Source organism: Pseudorasbora parva, chromosome 8 (genome assembly GCF_024679245.1).
Source record: "Pseudorasbora parva isolate DD20220531a chromosome 8, ASM2467924v1, whole genome shotgun sequence".
NCBI lineage: Eukaryota > Metazoa > Chordata > Actinopteri > Cypriniformes > Gobionidae > Pseudorasbora > Pseudorasbora parva.
In genome coordinates this window covers 29,284,680-29,304,843 of record NC_090179.1, presented here as the reverse complement: position 1 = coordinate 29,304,843, position 20,164 = coordinate 29,284,680, and the positions used below count along the sequence as shown (strand labels likewise).

Here is a 20,164-nt window from a genome sequence, read left to right as displayed (position 1 = left end):
GATTCTTTAGTCTATGGACGGTTCACACTCCTCCTGCTTGATCAGCTCTATAACGGTTTTACTGTGTAATTAATCGGTGTTTAAAATTAAGTGGCGCAACAGCGCAATTTAAAATAAAACCCATACAAACAAATCCTAGAGTCTTAAACTTGATGCAACTCACCCTGTAGTGTTTTTCACTTTAAACGTTTTAAAAACGTTGAACTGTTTTTAGGGATTGAAATGCTGCAGCAGTTGCTCTATATGGACCATAAGTGCCCAAAATGTGTAACTTGTTCACATATTTTTGTTTTAAGATGGAAAGATAGGCTTGTGCTGCAGTTCAATGGAGTTCTATAGCAGTTTTGCCCTCCAGGGCTCCACGCCAGTCACGTGACTGAAAACTATAGATTGGACTCCAGGTGGATAATCCTGTGATTTGTTCCCACAAAAAGGTAACAGAAGCAGGAGAAATTAATGTACAGGTTTCCAGACTGAGTTGCCGTGCGAAATCGAATCGCCGGCAGATCAGTCTGGGTTTACCCAGTCTATGAATCAGCAGTTTTAACAAAATCCCAGTTTTAGTGTTCTATTTAGAATATTATTTAGAGTATCGCATTAGAGTTTACATTGACCCAAACAAATTATTTTTACATTGACCCAAATTAAATTTATTTGGGTTTATGTTGACCCAAATAAAATACTTGTTTCTAAAGTCACATTTTTTAATGTCTATTTGACTTTAAATTATCTTTTGGGGATAATTTTTGAATAATTAGATTAATTAACTGGTACATCATGCAATTAATTACATTTAAAAAATCCATTGCTTAACAGCTCTATTTTATTTAAATGTTGTAATTTGAGATTACATGGTCAATTTAAGTTTATAGGGCCATTGAAAGTTTTATAATACTATAATGCATATATACAAATTACTTTTTGATGATACTATAAACTTCCTGGTTATAATCTTTGGTTATAAGAAACGTTTACTTTCCTTTCTTTATAATAATGTGAAAATTAGTCATTTTAAATAATAATGAAAAAAAATAATATCTTGAACAATCTATGTGACTGGATGACAAGGTGATTTGTCTGAGAAGTCATTACTGACAAGCAGGTGAGATGGAGGTAAATCACACAGGTGAGTTTTCCTGCACTGACCTCAGTGAAGCACTTCCTAAGGGAGGGAGGGACCTCCCCATCCACTGAACGCAGCATGTTCTCCACATCCTCCCGGACCACATAGGCTCCCGAATCACTAGCAAACAAGCTGAAGATGTCTGTAAGTGTGGACACAGTTGCTGGTTATTATTATAACATTATAACACATGCTGGTTAATTCACACACACACACACACACACACACACACACACACACACACACACACACACACACACACACACACACACACACACACACACACACACACACACACACACACACACACACACACACACACACACACACACACACACACACACAAACCTAGCAGGCAATATGTCTTGCACCCTCAAATCAATCACAGCTGTCAGGGACACAGTGTGACACCATGCTAGACAGGACATCTATGGGGAATATCAGACTGTGAACTGGGGTGTGTATGTGACTACAAGTTTGACTAAAGCAAAGCAAAGCAAAATACATCTGAATAAGATTAAGTGACTGAATATGCTGAGCCTTTGATTGTTAGATTGATGTTTGTAATGGAATTACTCAGGCACCTCATGTGACACACAAAATAAACATCATACTGTATACACACGCACACACACGAGCACACGCACACACACAGTTTGTTTGGCAGAACAAGGCTATTTAGACCTTATGCTTTAAATTCTAAAAATAAAGCAACTAAAAAGAGATAGCAATTACATTATGATTCATAACACAGAAAATATCAAACAAAAGGCAGAAAATGTAATTCCAATACAAAACAAAATATAAAAGGCTGGATTAAGTGGAAAGCATGTGACCATGTGCACACCTACATTTGGCTTTCTCCTCATCACGTCCTCTTGTTAAAAGAACCAGCCCGACGATCAGGTAGTTGAAATGTAGCCCTTTAGTTGTGCCACCAAATGAGGTGTAGATCACCTACAACAGATGAGAAAGGAAGGAATGAAGGATGCACATTAAATGTGGCCCTTTAAAATACACACAATCAACATTTAATTCTGAGTTTACAATAATTGAGTGACAGTAATAATTTGGCTCTGAGCTAAATTTATCACTGAACTCAACTTATGCAATTAAGAAGCGATGGAGAAACAATCAATGAGAGCACAGATTGTTATCCACCACCTGATACAGTTGGGTAATGCAGGTACTAACATTTTCTAGAACCTAAAAGCTCAGACATTTGGCGACTTCCAATGACTTCGATGTTGTCAATGGGAATGGCCCTTTCTACAGAACAGGAAATGACGCATTTTATTGCACATAATGGTTATGTAAAGGTCATACAATGATATATACACAGAATACACACATTACAATAACATTGTATAATGTTATAATAATAAAATAAAAAATAGGTTTTAAAAATAAATCTAAAATATAAATACATTTTTATTAAAATAACATTTACAGGACAAAGTCATGCATCTCACAGCATGCAACTAAAATGAAAGAAAAACTGAATATTTTAATTTTCACTTATACTTACACAACAAAGATCATTACTTCCCATCAGTACACTATTACTAAATCTACTGGTGTTAGATGCTTAAGATGGTGATGACCTTTGATTTCCTCTGAGATTCAGAGAAACGTCAAACTCTTAATGACAATGCTCCCTAGATACACATCTCCCAATAAATCAGCTGACAACATTTAGTTTAAAACAGAGGAATCATAACACGTTCTCTCTCTGCCCATACTGCAGGGCTGCATATAATGTATAAAAAATATCCCTGCAAAATGTGGCACAGCAAGAGGTTTACCAGTAAAATGCTTTTCGTCTTGTTTTTGATCTAGTTCTATTCCACAGAGACATCTCACACACACACAAGTCACTTTTATGCCTGGTGTGACATCATGTCTTACCCATAACACCACATATAACTAACAATTTCACACCACCTGATGCCTACTAAACAGTCTAGCGCCCTGCGGCATTTAAGAGACATTTACTAGAAAAAGCACAAGAAAATTCATGTTTCTGTAATCCAGAGTAAGCAGGTGGTGGTCAAAGCTGGGATTTCCACACAAAGACAGGTAAAACCTTCTCTGTTATATCAATCTCATGTCAAACTGTCCAAGTCTTGACTGAGAAGTTGGAGTACAGCTTCACTGATGAACAAGGTCCAAAATTCACTTTTTACTATACCTATCAAGGAACTTTTAAATAAATAAAATAAAATAAAGTTTAATGATAGGGATCATTTGGTTTTCTAGCTTAATGTATGATATGAAATTTGCTGTCCAAATGACCAGTTATGTTGTTTTGTACTCGCTAATTATATAGGTTATTATTAATTGTTTATATAAACCAGTAAAAGTCAAATAATAAATAAAGGTGAAAAATATATATTTACATGTTTTATAATAAATAAATAACAAATACAACAAACACTAAAAACTTGTCTGGGGCCTTTTGTTTTTCTACCTAAATGTAAAGTAAATTTTCTGGACAACTGGTCAGTAATTCTTGCCCAAATGTAGCCTATATAGCACTGAGCGAATGTTAATTTTAGACCCTGCTGACAAGACTGAATGAAGTTAAGTTCTGGTTAATGAACACTGTGTTGTCATTCATCTCCAACGCTTTGGCATCAATTCTGTGTGGATTGTCTGAGTAAAGCTGGCTGTAGTTTTGTCCAGAGGGCAGAGGGGATGTCAGCACTCAGGCTCAGGCTTGGAGGAGCTGTCAGCACTCGACTGGAATGCACGGTTTACCATTATGAATGATGAAATACAGCTGTGGAATATAGGCCTAATCGTTTTTATGATGCATCACGATTCTGCATCATTGCATAAAAAAATACAATAATAAAAAAAAGATATATAAAATAAAATATTTAAATCTGTAATTAAATAGGCCTACAAATACATATTGATGCACAGTTTTATTGTAAATAAAGTAGCCTACTTTTATTATATATACAGAAAAAGCACTTGAGTCTGAGGTTGTTTTTGTACAAAAAAACATGCATAAATGTGAAAAAGTGCTACTTTATGTTAAAATGAGTCAAGCGTAGGGATGGGTATCGTTAAGGTTTTAACGGTATTACTACTCTTAACGATACTGCTTATCGGTCCGGTACTTTAACGGTATTCTTATCGGTACTTTTTGAGATTTATATATATATATATATATATATATATATATATATATATATATATATATATATATATACATATATATATATATATATATACACACACACACACACAATTAACAAAGATACACATTATATAGGCCTGCACAGTGCTTTAATTTCAGGAAGAATTCTAGTAGGGTAATCAAATGTAAAATAACACTGCATAGTTTATCATAGATAGGATAAATTAATGCTTATTAAAGCTGAAGTTATTCATTCAAGAGCTGCGAGTGATTTTCTCTTTGCATTTGGTTGTTTAATTGGCAATAATTCGTCAGCATGTTTATTTACACCGCTGCCTCTTTAAGACAGACGTGCAGATCTATAGGCGACTGATAATAGGCAGATGCACTACATTTTCTCCCGACTATCCATAATAACTACGTCCATTTTAGACACAAACTGTGTTTAAGAGACTCTCCAAGCCGGTCATTTTGACATAGATGTGTGTGTTCATTTGATCGTTTAGACGCGAGTGTGAAACCGAAAGTGTAATTTGCTCGTCTCGTTGTGGGCTGTTTCGGAGCTCGCGCTGACTTGGGAACAATCTCGCACACATTTTTGTGCTTTTAATCGCTCTTTTTATTATTAAATGCGTCCCACAATTTACCAACAGTAGCTAGACTGTATTTTACAACAATCTCTGATAGTGCTGATTCTGTCATTACGTTTGAGTTATATGGAGAAATGACAGCGTAGGCTACCGCTGCAAAGGGAATTAAATTGCGCTAGACATAAATATCAAAATTATAATCTTTGCCAAAGAAGCCAAAATCTAAAATAAAATCACATTATCACAATCTAGTGTAAAGTGAAACTAGGCTATATTTGAATGTTTAGTTCTGTCCTCCGTGGGCTGTCGTTTTGCGCTCTCTCTCTCTCTCTCTCTCTCTCTCTCTCTCTCTCTCTCTCTCTCTCTCTCTCGTCACGTGCATTTTCAAAAGTACCGACAGCAGAACCGATAACGTCCGAGCTTATCGATACAACGGTCTTTCCCATCGCAATAAGTCATGAAAAAGATCCCCTCACACTGACTGACAGACAGACCACACACAGAAAGCCATCTCTATCAAATAGCATTTTATTTTTCAATTACTGTATTATTTTCAACCTAAATGCTTGTTAAATAGATGTAAAACTAAAAAAATATATACATTTTTTTTAAATATTCTATTTGTCTACTGTTTGAAATTTGCATCTTTGTTCAATTTTTTTATAAAAGATACAATAAAAAAACTGGCGCCTCCAGTCTACCGCACAATGATTCCATTTTAACATATGGCACATTTAATTGATTGTTTTAATTTGTAAAGCTTTATGTCATTTTGCTGGATGGATATTGGCATGTGTCAACCCATTGCTACCTTATGAACGGTTTACACACACACACACACACACACACAAGTCACTGTGACGACCCTGTTGTGTAGTCTGCTCTGACAGCACGTCATATGTTTACTGCATGCAGTTGCTCTTTTTTGACGAACTGTGTAACAAAATATACAAGACTAGTTGACTAAACAATACTGCTGCTGCTGCTAGTCGACATTGGAAATTCTAGTCATTTACATTTTTTCCCCCTGACACTTAAATGCTTTATATTTTTACAAAGGCTACTTTCAAATTACCGTCACATTAATATCACAATTTTAAAAATTCATTCGTTTGAAAAGTGCATATCTGGAGCGACAATATAGTTGCCAGTACATGTCAAGCTTTTGTTATGATTTTTCCACCTGTCACGTGTACAGATACTTTCCATACACAAAGAAGCACGTTCAAACACAGACAAGTGCAAACAGTGTTTGTGGTAATGATCAACATCTTGACATTGCTGACATATGGTAACTAAGTTTCTGAATTCTATTTATAATATTCAGTTTGTACTTACTGGTCATGCAGTGCTAATTGATTCAGCTAACTTTATTAAATATGTCCATATTTGCAAACATTGATTAATTGAACACTTTAGTTTAATGTACAGGGATCATATCAATGCACATTGCATGTATACAACCTTTTTTCAGCAGCATTAACTATGGGATTTGACTCACAGATTAAGGCTATTTCAAATGGTTCGCTTACACAGACTGTGGTTTTCTGACTATCTTCTGGGAGTTTAAGCGTTATGGAAATTAGTTGTGGCACACAGAACAGCTTCGTTGTATGTCTATATTGTAGAGATATATAATATACAAAAATACAGACGGCATTTTTTTTTTTAAAGCAGCTCTCATAATGAATAATGTAGCATGCTTCCGTAGCATGTAATCATTGCCCTTTGATGTAATACAAACACTCAGTGACTGAAGGTGGAGGTAATGATCAACTAGAGCATTCCAGAAGCTGACACGTGCACAGACAGGAAGTGGGAGGAAAAGAGGGGGGTAAGTGTGTGATGCTGTGAGGGATTTAATGAGGCTGGTGCTTAAGATCATCGTGAGGTGTTGGCTGGCTGCGCGCTGAGTTCAGGGGAACCAGTCCACTTATCAAAATCGATGAAATGAGCAGCTGGTAGCTTGGGATTCTTCCTGACTGTGCCTCCCAATGATGGACGCAACACAAGATGTCACCTGCAGCCTGCAGATTAATCACCCACGGGACACAAGGACTGACTTCCTACCATCTATACGCATGTGTTGGTGCATGTAGATTAAGTGAATAAGATATCAATTTTTAAGCATGGGTAGACAGAGCGGAATAGAAGGGACGGTTACATAAACTGCTAAGAATTTTTTTCTTTAACCCTCTGGACCCTAAGGCTAATTTTTGACCCTAAAGAAGTTTGACATGCTTTGACATTTTTCTGACAAAAAAAGAAGAAGAGACATTCATGGCAAACAGGGACAGTGCAAGATGATTGAAAACTATTTTGTCCCTCTATTTGAACGCATCTACATAAAATAACAAATTTGAGCTTGCAAAAGATGCAACATATATGAATGGTGCATCAGCGTATAGAAGTCAATAAATGGGACAGTAATGTACGGGACGTCTCGCTAATACGGGACAGTTGGCAAAACTACTTTTATATCACACTGTGTTTAATATTATAGAGCATAAAATATCCTAATTTCGTACGTGTATCTTTATTTAGCAGTCATTTAAAAGTAGACATTCCAAGATAAAAGAGAGACAGGAGAATGTGCATCGTTTGTTTGTTTGTTTTCTGTTTAGCCAAAAAGCACAACATTTCGTTTTTATTTTGAATGTACATAAACAAAGTAGACACTTTAAGCTTGTAAAGATATATCGTTCATGTCTGTGAGGCCAAAAATGACATAGTATTTTAAGTTGTTTTAAAATGTCATGAGAAAAACAACAGTCAAATGCGCGGACACATTCTTTGGGTCCAGGGGGTTAAGGGGGGTCTAATGTCTTTTTATGCATTCAGACTTATGTTGTTAAACTTAAGTCAAAACCAGAGGAGGTGAGTGAAACTGCATCAAATGTCTGTTTTATCGCACGTAAGTGCATATAATATAAACAATACAAATATATAGTAAACTGAAAGTTACCCAGGGATAATGCCATGTTGTGCTGTGTGTGTGTCATAGGGATTTGTGCTTGTGACTCTAACTCAACCCACTGTACGCCTCCACGAGTCTGGTTGATTTCGGAAAGAATCGGTACAGTCAGTGTTATACAGTCAGCCTTATTTAAATGTGATACAACTAAAGACTCTTTGGAGATACTACTCTATAGGTACTCAAGATTAAGATGAGACTAAATGTGGACCCAGGACGAGTGTGCAAGCATTAGGGGTGTTGATGGACTCCATCTTTGTCATTGCTCTGAATTTGATCTCTATACAGCCTTTCACAAAAACGTGATTTTCACCACTTTTTTTTGTTCAAAAATGTAGTGTTTTAATGAAACTTACTCACATTCAAGTGTTGATTAAAAAAAGGAATGCAAATCGTAACTTATATATGTATAGGCTACATATCCTGCACGGGTCCGATTTTGTAAATCCGCAACCGCCTGTACCCGTGGTGCGTTAAACCGCATCCGACCCGTTTTTTGACATGGAGCAATAATTCAAATCCACACCCGACCCGACCAGCTTAAAATAGAACCGACACCCGACCCGCACCCGAAATAAAATCAGTTTAGCATTTAACATTATATAGGCCTACACCATTTATTGCCAGGTCATACAAAAGTAATTACAGCACCGCGCCACGTCTTTAAAATTCGAACACATTATTTTCAATGAGTGTACGCACACCGGCAGCGGCATTCGCCGCCTGTCCGCAGTGACTCAGGAAGTTGTTCAAAATCCTGCCGCGCCACCTAGCGCCAATGTACTGATTTCACCCTGTGCTACAAGATGCGCACATCGTGCAGCTCTTCTGTCAGAAGTGGATTCAAAACTGAGCTTGCGCGCATATAATGTGCGTGTCCGGCAGTGAGCTTCGTGTCTGGTGTGCGACCCGCTTGAAGCCTTGTGATATTTTGAAAGTGAGAGAATCCTGCGAGGGCACGCGGTGGCGCGAGCACAAATAACCTAATATTGTTTTGAAATTATTTTATTAACTTGAAATAAAGGCAAGACATATTTTTGTGGATGTGTTCCTAAAAATATGCATATATTTTTTATGTTGGCACGTGACTGTTTTAAACCCGTGTTTCCCCCTTGTCCGACCCGACACCGTTGGATGCTTTTCACCCATTTCAGTTAAATTTGCAGGTACCCGAACCTGTGCAGGATATATATATTTCGGGTACCTGCAAATTTATTTATTTATTTATTTATATTTTATATTTTATATATATGGGCCATTCTACAGAATTGGTGCAAACTGCTGTCCTACATCAAAAAAACACATTTTAAAAGCATTTAATTATTCAAATCTTAGATGTTTACTAAGATCCTTCAATTATCTATTGAAACCCACTATAACATTTCAAATATCACTAAGCTTTATATATATAAAATCATCATTTATAGGGTACTTTCAATTGGGAGGTGGCTGTCCCTAACCCTAACATCTAAATTTCAACTTGTGAAAATTATATTGAAACATTTTTTGTAATTTTTTTCTTTCTTGTTTTTAAACATATCTTTTTGATTGTTTTAAAAAAATGAAGTATAAAAAAATATACATTTTATATTTTATTTTTAAATCATGAAAATGTATGTAAAAAAATGTGTCCCTTATTTTCATGTCACTACCGAAACAGTGAATGTTTTAGTCCAATGGCTGAGACTGATTTTAACCACACCCCTACTTTTGGGATCAGGAAATATTCCTGTGTCCCTCTCTCTCATATGCTACTTGGTGAAAAGATTTGTCCCATCATTTTGATGTAATTGTGTTTTAAAGTCTGAAAATCTGTGTGTAACTTTAAGGAATGTCACTACCAAACACATTTTTTCTGCGATTAAGAACACTTTTTTGGATGTTATTCCATAAAATTTCGTTTTTATATGTGTACAACTGTTCTGACCAGTAATTGCTAACCATGTGCTGATTAGCATCTTCGAACTAGGCTCAAAATTATCTAAAATTGTCACTACCAAAACAGTCACAACCAAAACAAATTTTGAAGTTTCGGTTGTGACATCATTGTTTTGGTAGTGACAAAAGGGAACAAATAATCCTTTATTTTGATAATTAAACTACATTTTAGTACAGTTATGTAAATCATTAGTATTGTAGTATGTTTTAGCAGTGGTTTAGTATGCAAGTTTTAATTCTGTAACCTCATCACATTACAATTACTTAAAGGTGCAGTCCATGATAATAGCGAAGTGTTGTTAGGTTGTTGTCAGTAATGTTAATTTATATAATTAACTTGACTCACTCACTCACTCACACACACATACACTCACTCACTCACTCACTCAATCACACATACACTCACTCACACACTCACACACACTCACTCACTCCCCCCCCCACACACACACAATCACTCAATCACTCACACAAACACTCACTCACTCACTCACTCACTCACTCACTCACTCACTCACTCACTCACTCACTCACTCACTCACTCACTCACTCACTCACTCACTCACAAACACTCCCACTCACTCACTCATTCATTCACTCACTCACACACACACTCACTCACTCACTCCCACACACACACACACACTCACTCACTCACTCCCACACACACACACTCACTCACTCACTCACTCCCACACACACACTCACTCACTCACTCACTCACTCACTCACTCACTCACTCACTCACTCACTCACTCACTCACTCACTCACTCACTCACTCACTCACTCACTCACTCACTCACTCACTCACTCACTCACACACACTCCCACTCACTCACTCATTCATTCACTCACTCCCACACACCTCACTCACTCACTCACTCACTCACTCACTCACTCACTCACTCACTCACTCACTCACTCACTCACTCACTCACTCACTCACTCACTCACTCACTCACTCACTCACTCACTCCCACACACAAACACACACTCCCACTCACTCACTCATTCACTCACTAACTCACTCACTCACACTCACTCACTCACACACACTCACTCACTCACTCACACACTCACTTCAAAATTAACATGAAATATTGGAATGGAGGTTATATTTGTTCCTTAATTTACTGTAATTTTAGGCTATAAATGGAATCCATTTTATGTCATTTTTAAGTGAGACCATTTTGTACACTTAAATAATTCTGATGTCTATTGCAATGGACATTTTGTAAAAATAAAACAGTGATTCTGAAACAATCTACATTGTAAGACGTTTTTAGGTAGAACATCTATGCATACCTCGTCTCACTTGCACCTCAAGACCCAAAGTATAGAATAGCTCTAGGTGTTCTTATCAGATATTTACTGTCAGATGTGTCTGCTATATGTGCTGACTGCATATGTGCAACATAGTTAGTTATTTGTATTAACATAAAATGTTGACAGTCTGAATAAGCTATGACAATTTAAGTATTGTGGTCACTACCAAAACAGTACTGTCACTACCGAAAATGAGCAGTCACAACCGAAACGTGGGATGTTTTGTCCAAAATAATGTATATTGAATTATCAAATAATATGTTATGACAGTGTTTGGTTTAATGCATATGTGAACTAATGAATCCTTATGTTTAGTATCAGTATGATAAACGTTATGCTTTCTACATAAAAAGATTGGATTCAAAATTCAACAAATCTCATAAATTACACTTTAAATATTATTAAAATTGTAATTATTATTGATTTAACCTGTAAACATATTTTTTTAAAATAGAAAAAAAATATTTTTAGTAGGTAGATGCAAAAAAATTGTAATAGGTCATTATAAGCCTTCTTAATAAATGATATATTATTGTGTTTTGGTAGTGACAAATTTGGGGAGAATGAAAATATTTCAGCATTTTCTGAAAATACAGTATGAGAATTAACTGCACAATTACTATAAATGTGTACCTTGCATATTATACAATTTGCAAACTTTTTGCAAAATTTGTGGGAAAAAAATAAAAAATTTTCAAGATGTTTCCACCTCTGACTTTGCACCAATTCTGTAGAATGGCCTATATATATATATATATATATATATATATATATATATATATATATATATATATATATATATATATATATATATGCTATCCTATCAATATGGGGCCAACATTTCTAAAGAATGCTTTCAGCACCTTGTTGAATCAATGCCATATAGAAGTAAGGTCAGTCATTATGAAGGTGAAAGGGGGTCAAACACAGTATTAGTATGGTGTTCCTAATAATCCTTAGGTGAGTGTATGTATGTATGTATGTATGTATGTATGTGTATTATATATATATATATATATATATATATATATATATATATATATATATATATATATATATATATATATATATATAATATTTTTGCCAGTTACATAAAACATAGATTGGTCTAATTTGATAATGAAAAGACTGATTACCCCTTAATAACTGCTAGTTGGTCATACTAGTTAAGACACAGAACAAAATGGCTGTTTATGCAACTTGCAAAACTCCAGCAAATGATCTGTTAACCAGTCCAGCACAGAGTGCTATGTGACATGTGAATGTGTAGAGTGCTAGAAAGAATAATTTAAGACTGAGCCACTCAATAAAAGCAACAACACTCTTGGCAAAACTCAGAATCAGTAGCAGTGCAAGCTTGTGGGAAAAGAGCTAAAAATAAACCCAACTACGCAATTTTGGATGAGTGGCAGTATACAGCTGAAAGAATTTCATTGGCTTGCAGCCATGACTGAAAAGTTCATAACAATACCCGAAGAAAGATTAATGACTTCAGAGTCAAGTCCTGTTAAAGGCCTTTATCGGTTTTAAGGAATTCTTTTAATTGACACTAAAACTTCAAAGAGGTGTGCCCCCTTCATAAAGCGATCTTAAGAGCACTGATCCAATACATTATTTACAATAAAACTGGCCAAGAGCCACCACGAAAACAAGCCGGAAATAACTAGCCATGCTGGCATGCAAATACTAGTTCCTATGACAACAAGTAGAATCATGGACCAGAAAGGTTTCTGCTGAAATACAGGGGATCTCTGTATGATTCATCTCTCAGAGATCAGACTGCACAGATACAGGAGACAGGTAGAGGGCCACATGAACTGGTTACAGCGGTCAGGTCATGAGGAAGTGTTTAAATGTCAGATGATGATGTGTGAGGGTGTTTTACCATAAAGTCCCAGCCTTTCAGTTATTGCTTCTCTGGGTTACAATTGGTAACCACATGACTGTAGGTATTTGGAGCATCAGCAAACCAAAACAGAACTACACACGAACAAGTCAAACAGCAGCAAAAAAGCACCAATTTAACAGTGGGGAACTACATGCTGAAACTAAGTTTATCTAAGATTTTGTGTCTATCATGTATCATTTATCACAGTTTTTTTTTGTGTGTGTGGATGTATGTAGTCTAAGAACAAAGTATAAAAAAAACAATCTAAATTAAATTCAAGGTAAAGTAAATAGACTGTCAAATTAATATTTACTACTTGTAGCCTGCCATAAATCAACCAGGAAACAGATCAGTCAAAAACAAGACAGTTAAAACATGAAGAGACAGCACTGGCTAGACAGACCATGTATTAAAGCTTGACCCACCTCTGCAACTTTTGGTGGCACTCCATCACCCAGTACTTCCCTATAGAAGCATTGCTGGGCCATATAGACAGACAAACCACTGGTCCTCTTGAAGGCATCTCGCAGACGCTTGAGCTCCACATCAGTAACTGTAAACACAGTAGAGAGTCGTCAAATAGCTGTACAGGATGTGAGGTGTTTATTAATCAAAATTACTTCAAAAATGTATTAGTTTTACACTAAACACACAAGATATTGGAATGCATCCTTTCAAAATAAGTATTCATTTTTTTAAATAATTTTTATTTACTAACCCCAAACTTTTGAAAAAGGCAGTGTATATTGTTGTAACTTACTATTAAAAATATGAAAGAGTATAATTTAAAAATGTAATAAACAGAAAGTGGAGGGATAAAAAACAAGGCATAACGCATGACACCCCATTCAAAAATCTTGTGAGCATAAGGCTTTTTATCATCCTTTAACACAACTTCAAACACTATATTTCAAAATTGGCGTCTAGCTTTTAATCTTTCCATTAAACTTCTTATGCAGTTTTTTATGCAGAAAATGTGTGTTAGGTGCAAACAGGGCCTTAGGCCTGAGAGAGGTAGCTCTGACTGCAGAGCAAACTTCTTAAGACAAAGTCATTGCCATCTTTGCACATTTCTCACATCTAGCTCAGAGCATGTTGAGTTATGATGGCAGAGAGGGACTACAGCAAGCGCTCTTTCATCTCACACGTACACACACACTCATCCCTTTTAAAACATCACCGCCTCTGCAGCCTGTATTTAACCCAGACACTTACAGGAGGCCAGTGCTGCTTCTCTCCACTCATAGCCTTGTACTGCCTAGCACAATACATCACAGACCTGCTCATAAAAAAACACAGCACTGTCCCCTCTGACCCATCCATTACAGGTCAAGACCAAGAGCAAAGGGCCAAGACATGATGCTCTCTGCAAATGTGATATTTCCAGAAATGCTTTTGTGAAAAAACACAATGTACAATGGACAATTCGTCTTTTTCAGTACCGATACAGATACCGATGCCTGGGCTTTGTGTATCTGTCGATACCCGATACCGATCCGATACTATTGTTAAATTAATAATAAACTGTATACCTTCCACCTTATACCTTTCTTGAAGAGACTAAAGGCACCAGACTTTACTAAATAAAGATAATAAGACAAAATAACAGATGTATGCAAAGTGTTGAATTCTTATTTATTTAAAGCTGCAGTGTGTAACTTTTTGCACTCTAGTGGTTAATAAACAGAACTAGCGTCTTGCGGAAGAACATTGCAGCCGGAGCTACTTCTCTCTCTATGGCGGAACACACAGGGATCTGTGCTCCTCCGCAGCGGTACCTACCAGTCTGGCCTCAAATAGTCCCAATATAAATACTTATTTTAAGTGTACCATAATGATTCAGGGTAAGACAAAAACACGGTTTGGAAAAAGGATTCATGTTGTACATTCTCATTATATCATTTTTGTACATCTTGAACACAAAAAAAGTTACGGACAGCAGCTTTAAAAAACATTTGTGCATTCAAATCTAAAACAGAATGTAATCAAACTTCTTTAAATAAATAAAGTGTATTGGTCAAACATACAATAGTAATCTGACAGTTACTAAACATTGTAAACATGTAAAAAAAAAGAATTCTTATAAATGTGTTATATAACAATTGTGCATTCAAATCTAAAATATAATTTAGGGCTCGACATTAAGCATGCTCATGTGCTTCTCCTTCGGTTAAGTAAATCGGTCATTCACTTGTCAGAGTAAAAAATGTGCTTGTCTGGAAAAAAGCTAGATTCGTGTGTTTGTGTTGTAAATATAACTCATTCTGAAGCATTATTCTCAGTGTTCTGACGGCTTTGACATATTTTAAATCTGCATATTTGTGTTATTTTACCTTTATAAAGGGCATTTTCCCCTTTACATTACATTAAATGAAAATAATACACTATAGGGATATTACCAAGCAAATTAAACTATTTACCCAGAAAAATTACTACTGCATTAACTAATGTTATGAGATTTGTATTTTTGAATAAACAAAATAAATGTTGAAAAATATAGGAAACTAAACATGGTGCTCCTTAACATGGTGCTTCTGGATAAAATTGGTTGCCGACAGACAAACTAGTTGGCGTGGCAAGCATAAAATATCTACACATCCGACGCTTCATGTTGCTTCGAGCAGGCGACAAGCTGATGAAGCTGACGAATGACGTAGGTTCTGCTGTGACAAAAAAAAAACAAAAAAAACAACAACACCTGGATCGGCCTGTGGATCTGATAATTTTTCCGATCCCCGATCCAGCTTTGTCGTCAGTATCGCGGCCGATATCCGATCCTAGTATCGGATCGGTGGACCCCTAGAAAATAGCAATGCACCTACATTTTGGGCCAAAACAGCAATTTCCAAAATCAGAATGAAATGGACTAGCTCTGAATTGACAATGTTAATTTCTCGTTTTTAAGCGGCAATGATATAGTTTCTTAAATCTAAAATCTTTTAGTCTGTGCTGATGTTTTCTGTTGATGTGTGACTAAAACTTCACAAAACATTTATAGCACACCTGACATCCAATAGATCATAAAAGGCTTTGTGCTTTGTTACTTTTAATATAAGGCTAAGTCTCAAATTTAAAATTCTGTCAATTTTATTACAAATTCAAACAATAAATGTTGTTTGATACAGCTTGACAGATCCCTCGCTGAAGTGCCTAAGTTGAAGCAGCAGCATGGATCAAGCGCACGTGAACCGATAATCTTTTTTTTTTTGAAACAGGGACAGCGTACAATAAACATTAACCTCAAAGGGAGAGATGCATAGTACCTGGTTTTAGCTCAAAAGCTAATTTTCACCCTTAGTCCCTGGGCAGGCTGATGTTAAGCTACATTATATAAACATACATGAGTAATAAGATTTACACTTGCCAAAAAATAAAAAATAAAAAATTGTACAAAAGTTCATGTTCACACCTTAGAACACACACTTACACACATACACATATCTGGTTACATGTGGGGACAAATTTGATTTGATAAAAGCCATTTCTTTGCTTGGCGTGTGAAGGTGTACAAATTTGTGCTTTATTTTTTAGCTCTGTAGGCAACATATTCCCCTGACGAGCGGACACACAAGAAAAAGCAGTTTCCAAATACTGTCCTGCGTTTCGGGATCCTGCATTCACCTCACACTGTAGATCTTGTGGCTCGAGCTGTTATTTCAGAGCCCAAAGATATGAATTATTTTAGTGGAGGAGCAGTGTTGTCATGAAGTATCTTATACATCAAACACAGATTGGTGTGAATTATCAGATTTTCAAAGCTGAGAAACTGGTATTTTACAAGAATATGACAGTGATGGAATCGTCTGCTTTTCTTATTGTGAATCTTTAGAGCGCTTTTATATAATGACTCAAGTGGCTTGAGGGCAGTTTTTGTAGCCTGTGACCAACTTGTCATACAATATCGAAAATGAGGAACAATCATGGCATTTAGATAGGCCCCTGAGGCCTCGATTGTAAAGGAATTTCGAATGTATCTGAACTGTGCAATATTACATTTTATTGTATTTGTTATATTGTTGTTTTATATGAGTTTTAAAGCCTAAATTTTGTTCCAATATGACACCTAAATATTTTACCTGTTCTTGATTTGAAATGATTTGTCCATCAATTAAAATATTAGGGTAAATTTGTATTTTAAAATGATTTGTGAAAAACATAGAAACAGTCTTATCTAAATTTAGAGTGAGGCATGAGTTTTTCAGCCACAAAGAAACTTCTTATAGTTACGAAAAAGAAAAAAGAAATCTTATAGTTACAGCACAAAATAATCATGGGTGGACATCAGAAGGAAAGATACAGTACAGCTTACCAAAATTAATCCCGTCACATATAATTGCTTAACTAGTGTTCAACAAATGGGAAAAGATAACAATAAAAAAAAAGCTTGTAGGCTATAATGGTCAGATAACGTTACGTTTAACTGAAGAAAGCTATTCAATGTTAATAAACATTAGTTAGCTAGAAAAAAAACTCAAGAAGAGCATTTTGCTAATTATATATATTGTAATACAAATTAATTATATTTGTACTATATTATTTAAAGGTCCTGTTCTTCGTGATCCCATCTTTCAAACTTTAGTTAGTGTGTAATGTTGCTGTTAGAGCATAAATAATACCTGTAAAATTATAAAGCTCAAAGTTCAATGCCAAGCGAGATATTTTATTTAACAGAAGTTCCCTTTCAAAGCCTACAGCGAACGGCCGGTTTGGACTACACTCCTGCACTTCCTTCATGAATGACGTCACTAGAACCGTTTGTTGACTAACCCTCCGCCCACAAGAACACGCAAGATAGGGGGTGTGGTCTTGTTGCTCTCCCACGTGGAGAAGAGCTCGCATTCAGCGCTTGCATCTCCCCGTTATGTTAAGAGGCGGGACCTTTCCAGGCAAAGTGCGCTAAGCTGCTGTCCAATCACAACACGGGAAGCGCTGGCCCAATCAGAACTCGTTACGTATTTTTGAAGGAGGGACTTCATAGAACAAGGAAATCATCAGGCCGTTTTTAGGACAGAGGAAACAGCGCTGTACAGATAAATAAATTGTGTGAAAATTTTTGTTTTTTTTACACGCGAAACATGAACTCATGTTATATTGCACACTATAATCACAATCACAATCAAGGCTTCAAAAACGGGACATAAAATCTATCTGTCATGAAAACAAGTTATTACAGTTTATTGTCATTTAAATATTTACATTTCACCAACAAACTACAGGGAGTGCAGAATTATTAGGCAAATGAGTATTTTGACCACATCATCCTCGTTATGCATGTTGTCTTACTCCAAGCTGTATAGGCTGGAAAGCCTACTACCAATTAAGCATATTAGGTGATGTGCATCTCTGTAATGAGAAGGGGTGTGGTCTAATGACATCAACACCCTATATCAGGTGTGCATAATTATTAGGCAACTTCCTTTCCTTTGGCAAAATGGGTCAAAAGAAGGACTTGACAGGCTCAGAAAAGTCAAAAATAGTGAGATATATTGCAGAGGGATGCAGCAGTCTTAAAATAGCCAAGCTTCTGAAGCGTGATCATCGAACAATCAAGTGTTTCATTCAAAATAGTCAACAGGGTCGCAAGAAGCGTGTGGAAAAACCAGATGCAAAACAACTGCCCGTGAAAAGTCAAGCGTGCAGCTGCCAAGATGCCACCAGTTTGGCCATATTTCAGAGCTGCAACATCACTGGAGTGCCCAAAAGCACAAGGTGTGCAATACTCAGAGACATGGCCAAGGTAAGAAAGGCGGAAAGTCGACCACCACTGAACAAGACACACAAGCTGAAACGTCAAGACTGGGCCAAGAAATATCTAAAGACTGATTTTTCTAAGGTTTTATGGACTGATGAAATGAGAGTGAGTCTTGATGGGCCAGATGGATGGGCCCGTGGCTGGATTGGTAAAGGGCAGAGAGCTCCAGTCCAACTCAGATGCCAGCAAGGTGGAGGTGGAGTACTGGTTTGGGCTGGTATCATCAAAGATGAGCTTGTGAGGCCTTTTCAGGTTGAGGATGGAGTCAAGCTCAACTCCCAGTCCTACTGCCAGTTTCTGGAAGACACCTTCTTCAAGCAGTGGTACAGGAAGAAGTCTGCATCCTTCAAGAAAAACATGATTTTCATGCAGGACAATGCTCCATCACACGCGTCCAAGTACTCCACAGCGTGGCTGGCAAGAAAGGGTATAAAAGAAGAAAATCTAATGATATGGCCTCCTTGTTCACCTGATCTGAACCCCATTGAGAACCTGTGGTCCATCATCAAATGTGCGATTTACAAGGAGGGAAAACAGTACACCTCTCTGAACAGTGTATGGGAGGCTGTGGTTGCTGCTGCACGCAATGTTGATGGTGAACAGATCAAAACACTGACAGAATCCATGGATGGGAGGCTTTTGAGTGTCCTTGCAAAGAAAGGTGGCTATATTGGTCACTGATTTGTTTTTGTTTGGTTTTTGAATGTCAGAAATGTATATTTGTGAATGTTGAGATGTTATATTGGTTTCACTGGTAAAAATAAATAATTGAAATGGGTATAAATTTGTTTTTTGTTAAGTTGCCTAATAATTATGCACAGTAATAGTCACCTGCACACACAGATATCCCCCTAAAATAGCTAAAACTAAAAACTAAAACTTCCAAAAATATTCAGCTTTGATATTAATGAGTTTTTTGTGTTCATTGAGAACATGGTTGTTGTTCAATAATAAAATTGATACTCAAAAATACAACTTAATAATTCTGCACTCCCTGTAGAGTAGAAATCATTGTTATTAAAAAGTTGTTCTAAAAACTGCCTTATGTGCAAAGTAAATTTTTATTTTTACTTATTCATATATCTCTGAGTTCCAAAATAAATGTTTATTAGAATGATTGATGAACGTGGGGAGCGACACAGCGCGTGTTCCAATGAACAACGTACTGCTGGTGCTGGTTCTCTCATTTACTATGTTTTATGTTGGTAATGATAAACTAAATTGAAATTTATTTCCTTATTGAACAGTTGATATACAGAATGTTCGACAATCGCGGATGCCATGTCAATATATCTATAATTTGAGTAACTCAAATTATGATGCGCGGTTAATATGTCAACATAGCCTACCAACTTATAGGTATGTTGACATAGCGACCGCCCGCACAACATTCTGTCTCACACATTAGCTAACGTTACTGATAA

At 36.4% G+C, this 20,164-nt stretch overlaps 1 protein-coding gene across 2 annotated transcripts in view; it reads right to left on the bottom strand.

Annotated features, from left to right (window-relative positions):
• The window catches only part of usp32 (ubiquitin specific peptidase 32), a 67,638-nt gene that overhangs the window by 30,974 nt on the left and 16,500 nt on the right, over positions 1-20,164 (bottom strand). For both annotated transcript variants that reach the window (XM_067450687.1, XM_067450688.1), the window contains exons 2-4: positions 13,414-13,541; positions 1,975-2,080; positions 1,147-1,265 (exon numbers count right to left, since the gene is read on the bottom strand). In XM_067450687.1, the coding sequence (XP_067306788.1) occupies positions 1,147-1,265; positions 1,975-2,080; positions 13,414-13,541 (353 nt within the window). The remainder of the gene's footprint in view (positions 1-1,146; positions 1,266-1,974; positions 2,081-13,413; positions 13,542-20,164) is intronic.